The 17,638-nt window shown below is 36.3% G+C and overlaps 1 protein-coding gene across 1 annotated transcript in view; it reads right to left on the bottom strand.

The window, feature by feature from the left end:
• Window positions 1–972: 972 nt before the first annotated feature.
• CEP85L (centrosomal protein 85 like) overlaps window positions 973–17,638 on the bottom strand; it is a 154,988-nt gene continuing 138,322 nt past the window's right edge. Inside the window, exons 11-13 of the mRNA XM_067702261.1 lie at window positions 12,007–12,111; window positions 9,694–9,925; window positions 973–5,530 (exon numbers count right to left, since the gene is read on the bottom strand). Coding sequence (XP_067558362.1) covers window positions 5,367–5,530; window positions 9,694–9,925; window positions 12,007–12,111 — 501 coding nt within the window. The 3' untranslated portion in view covers window positions 973–5,366. The remainder of the gene's footprint in view (window positions 5,531–9,693; window positions 9,926–12,006; window positions 12,112–17,638) is intronic.

Raw genomic sequence — 17,638 nt, 5'->3', positions numbered from 1 at the left:
CGTTTTAACTGAGTCCTCTGCATTTCTACATAGAATGACTCTGGTTGGTTGGGAAAGCTTGCATAAAGAAAAGCTCTAAGTACTGGCAAAATCACTGGGATGTACCCCGTAAGTCCTCTGCTGACTCCATCAAAACACTTTTTTTAAAACCAGATCAAAATAATCATATCTTTCATTATAAAGGAGAAACCTCTTCATTAATCACCTTGGAAATACTCTAGGATTTTATCCATTCTGTTTTTATTTCCAAGTCATTTGCTTGCAACCTAAGGGGTCTGTAATGCATGATTCTTCTTCCTGTTAACTGAATTAGATGCCTCATCTGAAACTCCTGATAGCAATGCCAAGTTAGCTGGACTAGAAACAGATGCTTCTAATCCAAATATTAACCAGCTAGAGACACTAAGGCATGTATGACTTAGAACAAGGACCCAGGTGCCATCAAAGCTGAGACGTCAAGGCCTCTGCAGAGTAACCTTCTAACAAGGTTTTATTTGTATATGTTTCAGTTAAGGTTTTAATCTCTGATTAGAAGGGAGAAAATAAAAAAGATTTAACTTGCCAGCCCAAGCTTTCAGCAATATAAAAAACTGAAATCTGATTTGTCTGTTGGAAAAGTAGAAAGAAGACTTGATTCAAATAAGTACCTTAGAAATTCAAAGTACAGACACAGTGCTATGAGCTGTGCTATGAGCTGAAATGCATAGACATGCCCTTGTATTTACAGCACCTGCCATCAGAAAATCTCAGTGCCCTTCAGGGGAAGGCCCTGAGAAAAAGCTTTTTGATGACTGCAAAGAAACTGTAAGATAGACGTAGAAGGCAGAAGTGTCCCCGATCTAGTAAGATTTTCTCTTGCGTATTTAAAGAAAACTTTAAAAAGTCAAGTCAGCATATTCTTATTGAGAATTCAGAGAGTCTGAAATTTCAAATACATTTTTATAATAACATTAGGCACTTGGTAGACATAAATCTTTTATAAAAAAATTTATTTCTCTGTTAATACAAATTCCAACATCAACAAACAATAGTCCAGTGGAAAAATACTTAGCCATTAACATTGAAAACTTCTTTTATTTAATAAATAGAACTTTGGCATTCAAAATTCTAGCTGTAAACCCTATTAAAAAGCAAAAACAAAAAAACAACCCCTTTACAAAAAAAGAGGCAAGGATGATAGATCAGAAGGCATAAGCCAACCAGTGGCTTCACATTCTTCTTACAATAACTGTATTTCAATTAAGTCATGACCGTTGTATTTACACATGAGGTATTCTGGGTGGTTCAAAAACTGAACCTAGTTTACAAAAACCACCAGTCATAGTGACTGATTATACACTCTGCTGTGCTTTTAATATAACTACCTAGCACCTTACTACTTCTTGTCATCACACCAATGTGATGCTGAATTTTATGTTTACATATTTAAATAACTATTTATACATATATGTACACATATACACACAAATGACTATAATCCAAAGGAGCTTCCTGCTCACTAAACAGGGAAAAGGCTGGGCTCCAAAGACATATATCTGATACCTCCCCTCATGTTTACTAAGGTATCTACCTAGTAACGAAAAACTGCTCCTTGCTTTAAAAAAAAGGAAAAAAAAATCCTAATCAAGTCTATTTACAGAAGAACAAGGTGCAATAATCATCAACATTCTTACAGCTCACGTAAAATAGAAATGAATGCTTACTGCAGGCAAAAAGGCACAAAAGGTTCTCTCTGTATGCAGCTGTAACAGTGTTGTTAATGACTTATTGATTTGAAACTACATTCTTTATATACTCAATACTTCTTTTAAAAAAGAAAAAAATCCAAATATCCAAAACCTTTCCCTCTTCATGATTAAATGTAGAACATTATCATGCAGCAATTTTCACCATGACATTTTGGGGTGAAGCTAGAAATTTTATGTTTTGTGAACACTGGGAAAAAAAACTGTCAAAAATGGAAACAAAATGAATTAACTTTGGCTCTGAGAGCTCTAGCTACTGGCAGTTTCAAATGACACAGTCTGAGTGAGCATGGTTATGAGAATTGCTTATTTCTGTAATTACATATCTACAGTGATAGAAAGCTGCATAAGAGAATGCCAATAATCCAAACTGAAGATGTGCCTGAGCTGAACTGTGTGATGTAAAAATATAGTCCAAGTTCTCAGCTACTGTATTATTCAATGAACTATTAGTGATACTGAAAGAACATTTTCCCAATAAAGTAGTTCCTTTAAAAATGCCCTCTAAGAGAATCCTATTAATAAGTCTTGAACTATGACAGAATTAATTTAGAAGCTCATTAGTGAGTCAGAAATGTACAATATCCATTTTAGCAACACTTTCCAGCTCTTGAGCTTGTCTCTAACAGGCTACTGGAAGAAGTCTAATTCAGTTTAATAAATTGCCATGACCAAAAAACAAATTCCACTAAAATAAAATACTGTTAACATTAAATACCGAATCCTATTTCAAATACAAAAAGGGGCCACACTTATTTATTTATTTATTTAATTCAGGCATGGCTTACCTAGTCAATACTTAAGCAAAATTTCAAACAGATTTACTTTAAAACTTAGGTTAATTTTCACCTCAGACATACAATCACTGTAATAACTTCCAAGAATATCCTAGTTCAAACTAGGACAAGATACTATAGTGTTTCTATTTGCCCATCTTACCTAGCCTAACAGTAAAATCTTTGTTTTTAATGAGATACTGATATTCTTACTATTCTAACACAAAAGGTTGTCTTGGGAAAGGGGAATTTTCTGAAAAATCAAAATCAAAATTAAATACTGACAAATTAGAATACTACTAGTTTTATTTCCCCCCAAATTCCCTCCAAGTCTGTCTACTTATTATCTAGGCCCCTTTTCAAAACCCAGACTCCAAGAGATTACATTCTGTACTTCAGGGTTATACTTACACTATCACATCTTAAATCCCCTTTTTATGTGGAGCATACAATTTTGGAAACTGAAATACATCAGCAGTAGTTAGTTAATTTTCTACTAGGTTAAATTTGTTTTAACCTCAAGATACGTGAACTAAGTCAAATTCTGTAAGTTTTAGAAAGCTAACTTATTTTTAAAAAATATAAATTACTTAATCCCAACTAAGCCAGAAAACAAAGTATCTACAGTGATCAAAACAAACGATCAAAAGTTTGTTTAAACAACAATACTAACCATAAACCCCCCAAACATATACATTTAAAAATCTAGTGACCCAAATCAGTGATTATTTGCCCATTATCACTATTATTTTAGGGTACCTTTACTTTCAAAATTATGGAGGCTGGGGTGTGGGGGAGGGGATTCTATTCAAAGAGGATGTAAAAGTGTTGTGTGCTACACTTGTGGTTTATCTGTTTCAGATGCTATTACCTACTTTACTGTAAAGGGCCATTTTTACAGATCTTAATTTTTATAAGGCAGAATTCTTTGCATCAGATTTTTGGTACAAATTTACTACTCCCTGATTGTCTTCAAACCACCAACATTCAAAAACAAAAGAACACATGAGAAAGCCAAATTCTTGCTAGTGACTAAGTCCTTCCTTATTAGGTTAGGGACCTTGGGATGCAGAATCACTACAATGCACTGATTTCTTAGTGCCCAGATCCTAAGGCTTAAAAGGGCAGGGAGGACTCAGGCACTGAATGGAAGGGAAAGTCTGATGTCCTTACAATGTATTATAACTGATTGTTGAAATATAACTATAAAATAACTATTGAGAGCTGTATATAAGCCAATTTCTGAACTGAATGTCTTCCTGGGTAGTTTCCTTGAAGGCCTTATCCCAAATATGTTTTCACTGCTGAAAACTTTAGGAGCATATTTTTCTAGGAGCAGCCTTTATACCAGTATATAAGCCCGGCAAGAAAACAGACATGTGATCTGCTCTTGCCTCAAACAATATTCTCCTGCTTGATTAACATCCCTCATTCCTTCTACCTGTTATTTAGTCTTGACCTAAATGAGACCTGGGGTTGCATCAAGAGATAAATCAAAACAACTTGTAAAGGACAATGACTGCCGTAACTAAGTACATTAAAAAGAACGTACATTTAAACGCTCTGAAGGCAATGGAATATACAGTCCTTCCAAAATACCAGTTAAGACAGGGAAATACTCATTTGGAAGCTTAAATGATTATAGGTCTACAAAAAAGTCAGTTGCATTTCATAGTGATATCCTGTACCCCAGAAGAAGAACTAACCTGGCCAAATTTGTATTCTATGAAGAACCCTGTTTTTAATGTACTTTACCTAACAAAAGGAATTGCAATATCACCTGGGTTTAGATTTTGTTTTATGCTAGTGATAATTCAGATATAAAGAATACAGGTTGATTTTTTTCTTAAAGTAGTTTCAACTTTAAAACAGATACAAAACTGTTAAAATGTAAACATTTGAGATTTGGATAAATAAGCTATTGTTCCAGAGTCACTTTGTTAATCTTTCTTTTACAATAATGATCTGAGGCCTTAGGTTTGCATTAATTATATATGGCTTTGTTTACATTGATATATATAGATATAGATATATAGATAGATAGATAAAATATATAAACAAAAAGTTGTAAATAGTAAGGGACATGTTAAAATTAGTTCAGATTACGTTAAATTGCCTTGTAATACATACATTACAATGCTAACGGGAAAACCATCACATCAAAATTTCACATCTCTTCAGCAATTCACAAGCACTCTGGAAAAACAGCTGACCTATCTACAGTACTAAAATCAACCCAACCCTACAACCTCACCATCTCAGCACAGGGATTGTTCAAACACAGATGGTTTCGCCTGCTGTACTACTATTTGAACACTTGCCTGCTGTGGCAACTCTCGTTCAGCCAGCCCTTGAAAACCCCAAGTACAACACAAGCTTCTCCATGAACAAAGAAGCAGCACAAGAATACAGTGTGTGCCTTTCTTAGAAGCTTTGCTTTGATCCTAGAAATCTTTATAATTTTGTGAACACACACACATACGGACACACACACACACACACAAAAAAAACTACAGGATTAAAAGAAATCCTATCCCTTTATCTGAAGGGCACTCTTCACAGCTTGGTCCTACAATCAGTAGTTTGAGAATACAGAAATTTTTTTCTTATACATTTTATCATATTTTTCAAATGGTAATTTAATTTTTTTCCTGATTAGATAAGCCCCTTCGATACTTCCTCACATCCCAATTCCTCCCCAACAGAACAAATCCACAGAAAAAAATACTTATGTGCAAGTCGTATGTCACTTGCAAGTTTCTATCATGGCTCCTAAAAGAAATGTGAAGAACCTAGCACAGCAGCATGTAACAATGGGTCGTTATTGCTGTGGGACCAACACTGGTCACTGGGTTACACAGTTGTCTCCCATGTCCTGAGCATAGCGGTCTGATATCGTGGTCCGTAATTCATCTATGTCCCTCCGTAACTGGCATACATCTGACAGTTTTTTAGTGAGTGTTTCTGGGCTGTGGTCATTCTCAGTCTCTTCAGCTGAACAGTTCATTGCTGTGGAAATAAAACACGGAGAAAATCTCACATTTTTTGGGAACAAAGTCATTTTAGGATTTTCAGCTTATTATCATTGTAAATATAATGCTGGATACTGAATACAAGTCAGGCTCAGGTTTAAATTATGCATCACTCAATAGTAAATGCATCTTATCTACTTGGTCCTTTTAAAATTTTGCTAACTAAAATGCATTAAATTCATACAGTGATAACACACAAATTCAACAGGTTTAATGGATGACAATATTCCAAAAGTAAAAAGGAACATGCTCTAACAGCTCTCTTCAAACTCAGAAACAAAAATCTGAAAATCACTGTGTGGTGAGGGGCATTATCTTATATTTTTACAGATTGCAAAGTATTAACAATCGAGTGTGTGTGTGTGTGTGTGTGTGTGTGTGTGTGTGTGTGTGTGGGTTGGGACCCTATGATTCTAGACAACTGAATCAGGCTGATAGCTAGCTGCCCAATGGCTGAATCACTGAGGGTAAGGCCCTGAGTTAGCTAGCTTTTAATTAATTGGAGGCATAAGAGTCAGATAACTTGTTATTTATAACAAACATTAATTGAACTGTTTTACTGTTCATGAATCATGATCTGGGCACTATGCTGCGTGCTGAGGTCAGCAAAATAATGCATACAGTGGCTTATTCTTAATGATTTACATACAGTTTCACAAACAAGTAAATTCAGTCAGGTACCACAGGTGACCTGCCACTACACAAAGGCTACATTAGCACAAAGAAGAGAAAAAAAAAGGCCTCACTGGAGAGGGGACAGGTTCACTGAATGGGACAAGGAAGCAGAATGAACAAAGGTATACAGAAGCAGAAAACAAAACAGTCTGACAGAAATTGAGAAATATCAAGAAAACCAGCTCTAAAATAGCAGAACACAAATTAAGAGAGGGGAGGTCCAAGAAACAAGGCTGGAGAGGCAGGTGGGAGCCACCTTTATCTCTATTCTCAGGGAGGGTATTAGGAAATCAGAATCACAGGTTAGACAGATGGCTCTGGCAGCAATGTAAAGATGGACTGGGGTGGGGAGGGCACAAGGCCTGGCAGAGAAACCAGTCCAGACGAAGGGCTACGAAAGCTTGAATTAAGGCAACAGTGCAGTGGAGATGTGGCAGCAGGAATAAACGTCACAAGTAGGAAGGGACTCATAGACATGAAGAAGTTCGATTATCAATCAGCTTGGAAAGGGGCCAGGGACTGGACACGGGACACAGATGGGGGAACGAGTAGGGTGGAGGATAAAATCTGGGTTGGGGTGATAGGTGGATAGTGGTTCTACTTATTGAGAGGAGGAACGGGTTTAGGGTAGGGAGGAAAGAAAAGTAGGTTCTGTTTCAAACATATTGAGTCTGTGATACCTGTGAAACTGCTGGTCCTAATATACAGGTGAGTACAATCAGGACAAAAGGGACATTCTAGGCAGTGAGAGATGAATGTCTGTATGGGTCAAAGGTGTAGAGAAAACAGCAAACAAGTGGATATGTACAAGATTACTCAGAGAAAGTAAATAGAAACAAAAAGACCAACAAGAAAAGTTTCCTGGGCGACCGCCAGTATTTAAGTGGTGGAGAATTTCACAGATTGAGGCTGAGCAGTCATAAAAGTAGAAGTGGAGCCTAGAGAATGATGTCATGGAAACCATGGTAGCCCAGATTTAAGAAGGGTGGGGTGAACAGTATCAACAGATAACTGATGGTGTGATGAGATAAAGGTTCAAAACACCTCCATTGTTTTTGAGAAATTAGTTGGCTGGTCAAATTTGCAAATGCCAGCCTATAAGGTAAGGGCTCTGGGGTTAGACTTTGAAGACTGGAAGGGCTGTACACTGTGTGGGGGAGGTGCTGAGTCTCCCTTCTGTTCACATTAGGAGCACGCTCTTATCCTGGTACTGAAAAAGTAATAAATGCTACACAGGACAGTGCAGATGTAGAAGGTTACAAAGTAACTGAAGGGGTGACCAGCTCTAAAATGGTGGAGAAAACCAGTCTTTTGTGTGTGAGCTTTTATTTCTTGCTCCAAGAGATCACTGCTAACTAAACACCCCATGTTCACCTGGCAAACCTCTCCTCCTTTAAGATTCAAGCCAAACACCAGCTACTCCATGGAGCCTTCACAGCCCTTCCCAGGTAGATTTAGTTGGTTTTCCCCCTGTGCTCCCACTGCCCTCTGATCACATTTCAATTACAGTACTTACCACAATGCTGTAATATTTTGGTTAATGTGTGAGCAAGGGCTGTATTCAACTTACCTGCATTATCAGCACCTTAGTGCTTGGACCGTAGAAGGCATCTGATAAATGTTTCCTGAGTGAGTGAATATACTTAAACATTGAAGTGTCTTTCAAAAAGAAACAACCCAATCAAAAAATGGGCAGAAAACCTAAATAGACAATTCTCCAAAGAAGACACACAGATGGCCAACAGGCACATGAAAAGATGCTCAACGTCGCTAACTACCAGAGAAATGCAAGTCAAAACCACAATGAGGTATAACCTCACACCAGTCAGAATGGCCATCATCAAAAAATCTACAAACAATAAATGCTGGAGAGGGTGTGGAGAAAAGGGAACCCTCTTGCACTGTTGGTGGGAATGTAAGTTGGTACAGCCACTATGGAGAACAGTATGGAGGTTCCTCATAAAGCCAAAAATAGAGCTGCCATAAAAAGAATGAAATAATGCCACTTGCGTCAACATGGATGGACCTAGAGATTATCATACTATGCAAAGTAAGTCAGAACGAGAAAGACAAATACCATATGATATCACTTATATGTGGAATCTAAAATACGACACAAATGAATGTATCTATGAAACAGAAACAGACTCACAGACATAGAAGACAGACCTTTCATTACCAGAGAGGAAAAGGGGAGGCGGATAAACTAGGAGTCTGGGATTAGCAGATACAAACTACTATATATAAAATAAACAATAAGGTCTTCCTGGGAACTATATTCAATGTCTTATAATAAGCTAAAATGAAAAAGAATAAATATTTTATATGTATAACTGTATTGCTTTTCTGTACACCATAAACTAAAACACAACACTGTAAATCAACTTATACTTCAATATTTTTAAAAAAGTGTTTTTTACATACCCACACTCATATATGTGTTCTCACATTTATGAAGTGGAGGGGAAAATTCTGCTGACATCTCTGAGTACAGTTACATGGTTCATTTAACAAGTGAGATACTTCGATAAAGAGTATTATTTGGTTTGCCAAAATAACTACTATGAGGCAAGACGGCAGAATCTTTTTGATGAAACTGGAAACAAAACTAGTCTCCACTCAGTCACATATTAACCATATTATTAGGCAATTACTCAATACAAACATGTTGGTACATAAACACTATGGTCTTACTCCACTCATATCTCCTTACTGAAGTCCATTTCCTCCATATTAAAAAGAGACCAACATGTCAATATTATAATAATTTAGAGCCATGTAAGTTGAGTGTTCCAGCAAAATTAGCACAGACGGGAAGAGACACTAGGATATTCTTGTGGTGGTTCTCACCATTATGTGTTCAGGAAGGCAGAACTGAGGCAGAATGAGTGGGTGTCACATTGGAAGGGACAAAGCCAGCAGGTGTGCATCACAAGGGCAACAGATCTATGGGCCATGAAAACTGGCTCATGTGACAGCATTGGCACTTACTTTAGACAGTTGCCATAGAACATACGTAAGAAAGCTTACGAGTACCTTCTCTCAAATACTTTACCAGTGGACTGATGGCTGGGTCATTAATTTAATACAACTGCCACATGAAAGCAAAGAGAATCATTACTTTTAGAAGAGTAATCAGGAAATCACACCCAACTACCATTCCAGTCACATATTAACAGAATCAGCATAGGAAACATCTCCTAGCAGGCACATTTATAGGCATTCTTCTGAGTGGCAGTCCATATCAACTACGACCCTGCTCATTTCTATAAACATAATGAGGCAAGTTCTAGCAATGAAGTAGGAACAGGTATTCAGACCCACAGACTGATTCAGAAATATATAAATCTAAGTACGAAAGGAGATAAAAACAAATAGGGAAAAGGCAGTCAGAAGTTCCCGATTCATGAAAACACATTTCTAATTGTTAAGCAATACAGTAAGAACAAGTCATTAGCCACTTACATCGGATTCCCAGTAATAATGAAAGATTAGGCTCTTTGCCCTGAGCACGCTGATTAAGAATACTACACAATGCCTTCAAGTCCAACAAACAATAGGACATTTCCTTGAACAGCTGATCAATCACACTCAAATCGAATAGTGGCCTTTTGGAAAGAATGGTCTGCTGCCTGGATTGGTCTGCTTCCTGGCCCTGATCCAATAAAGAGCAGGTCTCTTCTGTTTGTCTTTGGTTCTGCAATGGATAAAGAAAACAAAAATCTGGTTGTTAGAACAGAGGAAAGGTACTCAAAAGCCATAAAGGTTAACAATCCCTCATCCAATTCTATAAAGAAAACAGTGGAATATTACATGCCCATTAACCAAATTTAACTGCATACATATAGCAGGAAAAATAAAAAGGGAGCGAAAAAGAATTTAAATAGTGGAAACGGTGACATCTGATGGCCTAGAGTAAACCTGAGAGAGGAAACGTGAATTCAAACAGCCTCAGTTTCTAGGGGGTCTCTCATGATCTCACATAAAAAGTACCTTGGTTGTGTATATATTTTGCTATGATATGTATCCCAAGAACAAAAAGAACTGCAAAGAAAACTTAAACCTCATCCTACAGTTTTATTGTTAGTAGCCACAGTGATTTAGTTACTCTGAAACTATTTTTTGTACATTGGGAAAAAAGTATATATGTTACTATATTAATGTTGACAGGAACCAAACTTTTCAGTGTAAGAGAAAAAGAAATAAAAATATAAAATCAAAGGGAAAAAAAAAACGCCAAACAACTCTGAATTGTTAAATTTGAATTGGAAGTATCAGTACAAACTCATGATTTATTATGCTCAGAAAAAGCTACGCTCACCTCTTCCCCAAATTATCACCATTTACTCCTCATCCTGAAAACTGCTAATTAAAGGTAAGTTTAACTAGCTTTCCAGTTGGAACTGTATTTCAGAAAAGCCAAATAGCCTGGGTTGATGAGGAAAATACAAATTTTTACAGACAAATGCCAGCTAATAAATGTAAAGGGAATGATATTAGAAAAAATTACTGTCGTTTTAATCATCTAATGATTCAGACAATGATCACTGGTGTAAGCTAAAACCATCAAGGGAAAGGTTGCTGGCAAACTGCACATCCACACACTTGCCTAAGTATCAACAACCCCATTAACTGCTGACTACAGAGGCTACAATGTTACAATGGAAAGAATCAGTCTGTCACCACCTTAACCCAGTGAGGTGGGTACTTGTGACACTTACAGTGGGATAAACAAACACGTATAATTTGATGATGTGAACAATACCTACAAAGTATTCGTGCCAAAAAATGTTTGCACTGAATCTAATATCTTTAGCTTTAACTCCTAGGTTACAAGAAATACAGGGGGGAGAGAACAAGATAAACCACACCATGAGGAAATGATCAGACAAAACTAGGTGTGACAAGTTTACAAGTCTGTAAGACAAAATGCCCAGTTTCTTCAGGGAGAAGAAAGAAACTTTAGGTTTATAAGACAAAATGAAACACAACACACGGTCCTTGTTTGAATGCTGGTTTCAACAGCTACTATAAAAAACACTTGGGGAGCAAGAGGGAGGGGATATGGGGACATATGTATATGTATAGCTGATTTACTTTGTTATACAGCGGAAACTAACACACCATTGTAAAGCAATAATACTCCAATAAAGATGTTAAAAAAAAAAACATTTGGGGAAGAAGGGGGTAATTTTCATAAGACTAGGTATTATCAAACGCCAAGGAAAATTATTATTCTTATTGGGTGTGACAATGGTGAAATGGTTATATAGGAAACTGTCCCTACGTTTTGGAGATGCATTCCTAAGTATTTAGAGGAAAATGTCATGATGACAACTCAAAAACTAAAATAAGCATTTTTTATATAACATGTCCTTAAATGCAAGCCAAGTATTTCATCTCATAATTAAATGAAGAAAGTGTGACCTGTTCCAGTGATGAAGTGTCTACATTGCACCTTCCCTTAAGGATTTTCAAGGGTAATTTTGTTTATATTCAACTTATGCATCATTTGATGACTTTAGGATCTAATCTCTGTATACCATTTGACTTTGCTATAGTTAAGTTTGTGCAATTGTTTCTAAGACATTAGAAAAATAAAAGTTTGTATTTTAGATTATAATTTTAGTAAGAAACCTAATGGATTTAATTAACTGGCACATCAAAACAAGTCTTCAATTAAAAAGTGATTTATGAATATGTACAAAATAGGCATTTGCTTTAACTTAAGTAGGTACTGAATCATCCTTGAAAGCTATCTGAATTTCTTTTACTCACATCAAGCAATGTTCTTAATCTCTGAAGGTTTCTTTCTTTCTTTTCCAGCTCTTCCATCATCTTTTGAGTAGTCAATTTTTCTTTAGAAAGCTTCCCTTGCATAGACTAGAATAAAGAGAATTGCAAAGCATGTTAATGCTTAAAGCAAAATGCAATCAGGTAGGTAACCAGGAATACTGGCTCTGAATACTTTAGATGTTCTGACCTCCCTCACCCCTTGGAAGATGATGCCTTCACTTTTCAATCAACCCATATTACTTCTAGAGTGGATAATTCCAAAGCAGGGGAGGAGGGAGGAAGGAGAAAATATCATCTTTACCAAGACAGTTTTTAATCTGGGTAAAACATGTTAAATCTAATGTTGCTGTTTAACAACTATATTACAAACAGTTCTTATTTTATTGACTTTTGTTTATATATTGGGAGTGTATTAGCAAATCTATACTTTAAAAAAACCCTTTTTCTTATGATTAATAAGGTACAAGATAATAAGATCGTACGACTATCCCTGTTTTCTATCATTTGAAACAGCTAAACAACCTCTCTCAGTGTATAGTATTCCAAGCTGTGAATATGATGTTCAATTCAGGGCAAAGGTCTATTATGGGACTTAGATAAACTAATCTCTCTTAATTCCATTATAAAATTATTCAGACATGATACTATTGTGAGATAATCTTGAGTATACCAAAGCAGAATATAGGATATTTTAAGAGTGCTTGGGTCATTTCAGCTTATAAATCTGATTTTCAGCTACACACCAAAGAACTTGACATAAACCTTGTACTTATCAGTGATTTTTTTTTCTATCAACTTTTCCCCTTTTAAACCACAAGATCAATAAACATGACTAAAGAAGAAATTTCATTATTTTTTGCTTCAGGTCTATATTTAGTCTCAACTCTGAAAATACTTCAGAATACTGATGACCTAAATAGCACACAATCTACTGTGAAGGTTTTTTTTTTTCCCTCACATTATCTCTGGATGGAATAAGAGAGGATAGCTGTCACCACGGGTTGAGATAAGACTCTAAATATAAAACAGTTTTCTCAGTAACAGTATTCAACCTTGTTGCTTTTTAATTTCATTTGTCTGCTAAACTCTGTAAAAATACTATATTTAATTACTCAAAAGTTGGATACAAATGAATCAAGCTCTATAACAAGTACATTTTCTTCCAGGGAAAACTTGTTTTACATTCCACAAAGATCAATTCCACAGTACAAAGTCACATGGGCTATCTGATAATATATATTTTTGGATATTGAAATTCCTTTGTAACTGAATCAAAACCCATTTGATTGAATGATATGTTGGGATTTATTTATCTAGCTAAAAACTCATACTTACTGGCATGACAAGATTATTCGGCTAGAATCCAGAATTCATCCTAAATTTTCTTAAGATTTGTGACTGTTTATTTTATTACAATTGTAGAAGAAAGGCACCACAAATAAACTACTCTAAATCTCATATTTTAACAGTGAAAACAGAACCCAAGAGAGGTATTTTCACAATGCTGTAATATAATTCTTTAGAAGATTATAGTGGTTTTTATTTTTATCATATTGAACGTGACTAATAAGTAGCTAATAAATCTGACTAATACATTACTGTGTAAGACTAAATTTAAATCAGTGAAGAAAAAGGTAATCTCCATCAGAATAAACCAGAAATGTCTGGGAGTACTGCTGTCTGTCATAAGAAGGAAAATTGAATTGGGGAAATTCATTAAGCTTAACGTGTTATGTTGGTTAGGTTCAAAGGCACTAATCAAGTAGCCCTTTAATAGAAGAAAGAGTTCACAGACACATTCTAGTAAGACCAAATGCTGTACAACTTATAGGATAATACTAGGTGTGAGTGCTACAGCTGTCTGACAATAACATTTCACCTAAACGATTAATTACTTCTCTATCCCAAATTGTATGAAAAAGCACATGTCTAAAGTTTAAGAAAAAAGCAAGGTGAGGGGAATCTCTACTACGCTTAGAATGGGATTACTGAAGTTAAAAACGAAATCATTTTTAAATGTCTACAATTTCTCTTTAAATTTCCTGTTTAATAACGATTTTTTTAAAGTCTCAGTTACTAATCCACAGGTGTTGATCACAATCATTCTTGCAGTTGAAAGTGGTTTTAAATTCATTTCTTATTTTGATGTAAATATCCAGAAACGCTAACCATTTTTTGGCGCATATACAAACAGCTCCAATGAAGGAAAGCCAAACGTGCCTGACTCAGCGCATTCTATGTACTCCACAAACCCAGTTTAGGAGGAAGTGTTTTGAAAGCCACTGAAGTTAGCAGTTTTACCATAGAAACACAGCAAGCGACCAACCTCACCCCGCCCCACACGCCATACAAGAGTTCCACAAACACATTCCTTCCTACAATCATTCATTTAGCAGAAATTACAGCCAAGCACTATCTGTTCACTGGATGGTACACCAATGAACACAACAGGCAAAACACTTGGTCCTTGTGGAACTTGTACTAGGAGGGAAAAGAGCAAAGAAAATAAACATAATAAATACATAAGTTACGTAGCATCACACACTGGGACTTGCCTCATGCTTTGGAGAATAAATAGGGCGTGGTGAGGCAGGGGGGTTAAAATCTCAAATGGGGTAGAATAAGGGCTCATGGAAAAAGGTGACAGCTGAGTAAAGTCTTGAAGGAGGTGAGAGACTGTGTCCCATAGGTATCTAGAGAGTATGTTTCAGTCAGTGCAAAGGCTCTGAGGCAGATGGTTTCTTTTCTGTTTGAGAAAAAGCAAGAGAGCCAGGATGACAGAAAAGAGTAAGAGATCAAGTCAGAGAAGGAAGGCGAGGTGGGGAATTGATTGCATAAGTTCTTCTAAGCCAATGTTACAAACTTTGATTTTTTTTTTTTTTTTTTTTTGCGATACACGGGCCTCTCACTGTTGTGGCCTCTCCCGTTGCGGAGCACAGGCTCCGGACGCGCAGGCTCAGTGGCCATGGCTCACGGGCCCAGCCGCTCAGCGGCATGTGGGATCTTCCCGGACCGGGGCACGAACCTGTGTCCTCTGCATCGGCAGGCGGACTCTCAACCACTGCGCCACCAGGGAAGCCCACAAACTTTGATTTTTTAACTCAGGAAAAAATGAGGAACCACTGAAGGGTACTAAGAAGATATGATGTGATCTGATATTTGTTTAACAGCTCACTCAGGTTGCTGAGAAAACACTGTGGGCAAGCAAGGGTAGCAGCAGAAAGAAATAATCCAGATAAAGAATGAGGATGCTTGAACTAGGGTGGCACAACAGTGGCACAACAGTGGAGGTCGGGAGAAGGTGCCAGATGCTAGATATATTTTGAAGAAAACAGGATTTGCTCACAAAATGTAAGGCAGAAGAGAAGTCAAGAGTAAGTCTTAAGGTTTCCAGACAGAGCAAACGGAAGGGCAGATCTGTCATTAATAGCTATGGGAAATATGGAAGGTGTAGCAGGTTTATTATTTTTTGGCTTAGGGGAATAAGAAATTCAGTTTTGAACATGTTATGTCTAATACATCAAGTGGTGACATTGAGAAGGCAATTGGATATACAAATTGTAAGATAAGGGGAGCACTTTGACCTGGAGATAAAAATTAGGGAGTAGTGAGCACACACATTATATTTAAAGCCATAAGACTGGGTAAGATCACCAAGAGAAGTATAAATAGAGAATCCTAGGAAAGAAACAAACCCCTTTTTTGAAATATGACACTGTGTGTGTGTGTGTGTGTGTGTGTGTAGTTTAGCAGTATAACTGACCTACAACACTATGTTAATTTGAGGCGCACGACATAGTGATCTGATATTTCTATACAAGACAAAATGATCACCATGATAAATCTAGTTATTATCTGCCACCATACAAAGTTATTACAATATTACTGACTATATTCCCCCCACTGTACGTTTCACTCCTGTGACTCATTTATTTTGTAACTGCAAGTTTGTACCTCTTAATCTTGCTCACTGGAATATGATACAATATTTTTGAAAGTAATTTACATGTCTTCAAAATAAACCTTAACATAAATATCACAAATGAAACTAAACTTACCCTTAGATTATAAACTGGAAAAGTTTCTAATAAGGTAATATGTCCAATTTTTATATACTAGTCTACTAACCTGCCTATACATTACAATAGGATTTATGCAACGGACCTTAAATTCATTGTGTCTAGTTAAATCAAACAACAAAAACAACCAAAAAAATCTTAAAAAGCAAGTTCCTCTGAATTCTTTTGATTGTCATTTTACTGTACATATTTCAATTATCTAGAAACAAGGTATAAGTCAGTCACTTTAAGTTTATTGCTGAGAACAGTCAAAAGGCTTCATACTAACTGTTATGATTTTATTAATACAAGCACACTATTTTTGCAATAGCATATGTAACTACACATAAAAGGTAAGATAATAGTGCTACTATCATAAGAAATAGCAATCAATAAAGAGCATGCATACTTAACAAGATAATGGCATTTAGAAATCATTAATAAGAAGACTATATTCTTTTAATAAAATTTAATATTTTTCTCTCAACACCTTTTTAAAAACTAGTTAAGAAAAGTTCATCTCCTACACGAGGCCATCCATTCGTTCAAGACTGGGCGAGATAGCTGTTTTATCTAGCACATAGAAGCCAACACAGAGAGTCAAGGAAAATGAATATGTTCCAAATTTAAGAATAAGATAAAACCACAGAAAAAGACCTTAATAAAAGAGAAAAGTGGTTTACCGGATAAACACTTTAAAGTAATGGTCATAAAGATGTTCACCAAGGTAAGGAGAACAAAGCAAGAAGAAAGTGACAATTTCAACACAGTATAAGATAGTACCAAATGGAAGTCACAGAGCTGAAGAATACAATAACTGAACTGAAAAATACAATAGGGGGTGTTTAACAGCAGACTAGATGAGGCAGAACAAAGGATCAGTACATCTGAAGACAGGGCAGTGAAACTCAGCCAATGAGAGCAGTAAAAAGAAAAAAAGATTGAAGATAGTCTGAGGGACTTATGGGACATTAGGCAGACCAACATTCACATTATAGGGGTTCCAGAAGGAGGAGCAAGAAGAGAGAAAGGGACAGAGAACTTAAGTGAAGTAATGGCTGAAAACTTCCATAACCTGGGGAAGGAAACAGACAACCAGATCCAGGAAACTAAGAGTTCCAAAGAAGATGAATCCAAACAGACCCACTGCAAGGCACATTATAATGAAACTGTCAACAGTTAAAGAGAGAGAATCTTACAAGCAGCAAGAGAAAAACAACTTATTACATGCAAGGGAAAGCCCATGATGCTACCAGCAGATTTTTCAGCAGAAACTTTGCAGGCCAGAAGAATGTGGCACTATATATTCAAAGTGCTGGGGTGGAGGGGAGGGAAAGAACTGCCAACCAGTAACATTCCACTTGGAAAGTTGTCCTTCAGAATTGAAGGAGAAATAAAGAGTTTTCCAGACAAGCAACAGCTGAAGGAGTTCATCACCACTAGACTGGCCTCACAAGAAATGTTAAAGGGACTCTTTAAGCTGAAACAAAAGGGTACTAATTAGTAACAGGATAAGTATAAATCTCACTAGTAAAGGTAAATATATTGTAAAATTC

Source organism: Pseudorca crassidens, chromosome 13 (assembly GCF_039906515.1).
Source record: "Pseudorca crassidens isolate mPseCra1 chromosome 13, mPseCra1.hap1, whole genome shotgun sequence".
NCBI classification, from domain to species: Eukaryota; Metazoa; Chordata; class Mammalia; order Artiodactyla; family Delphinidae; genus Pseudorca; species Pseudorca crassidens.
The sequence above is the reverse complement of the archived record's forward strand: the minus strand, read 5'-3'. Positions and strand labels throughout refer to the sequence as shown.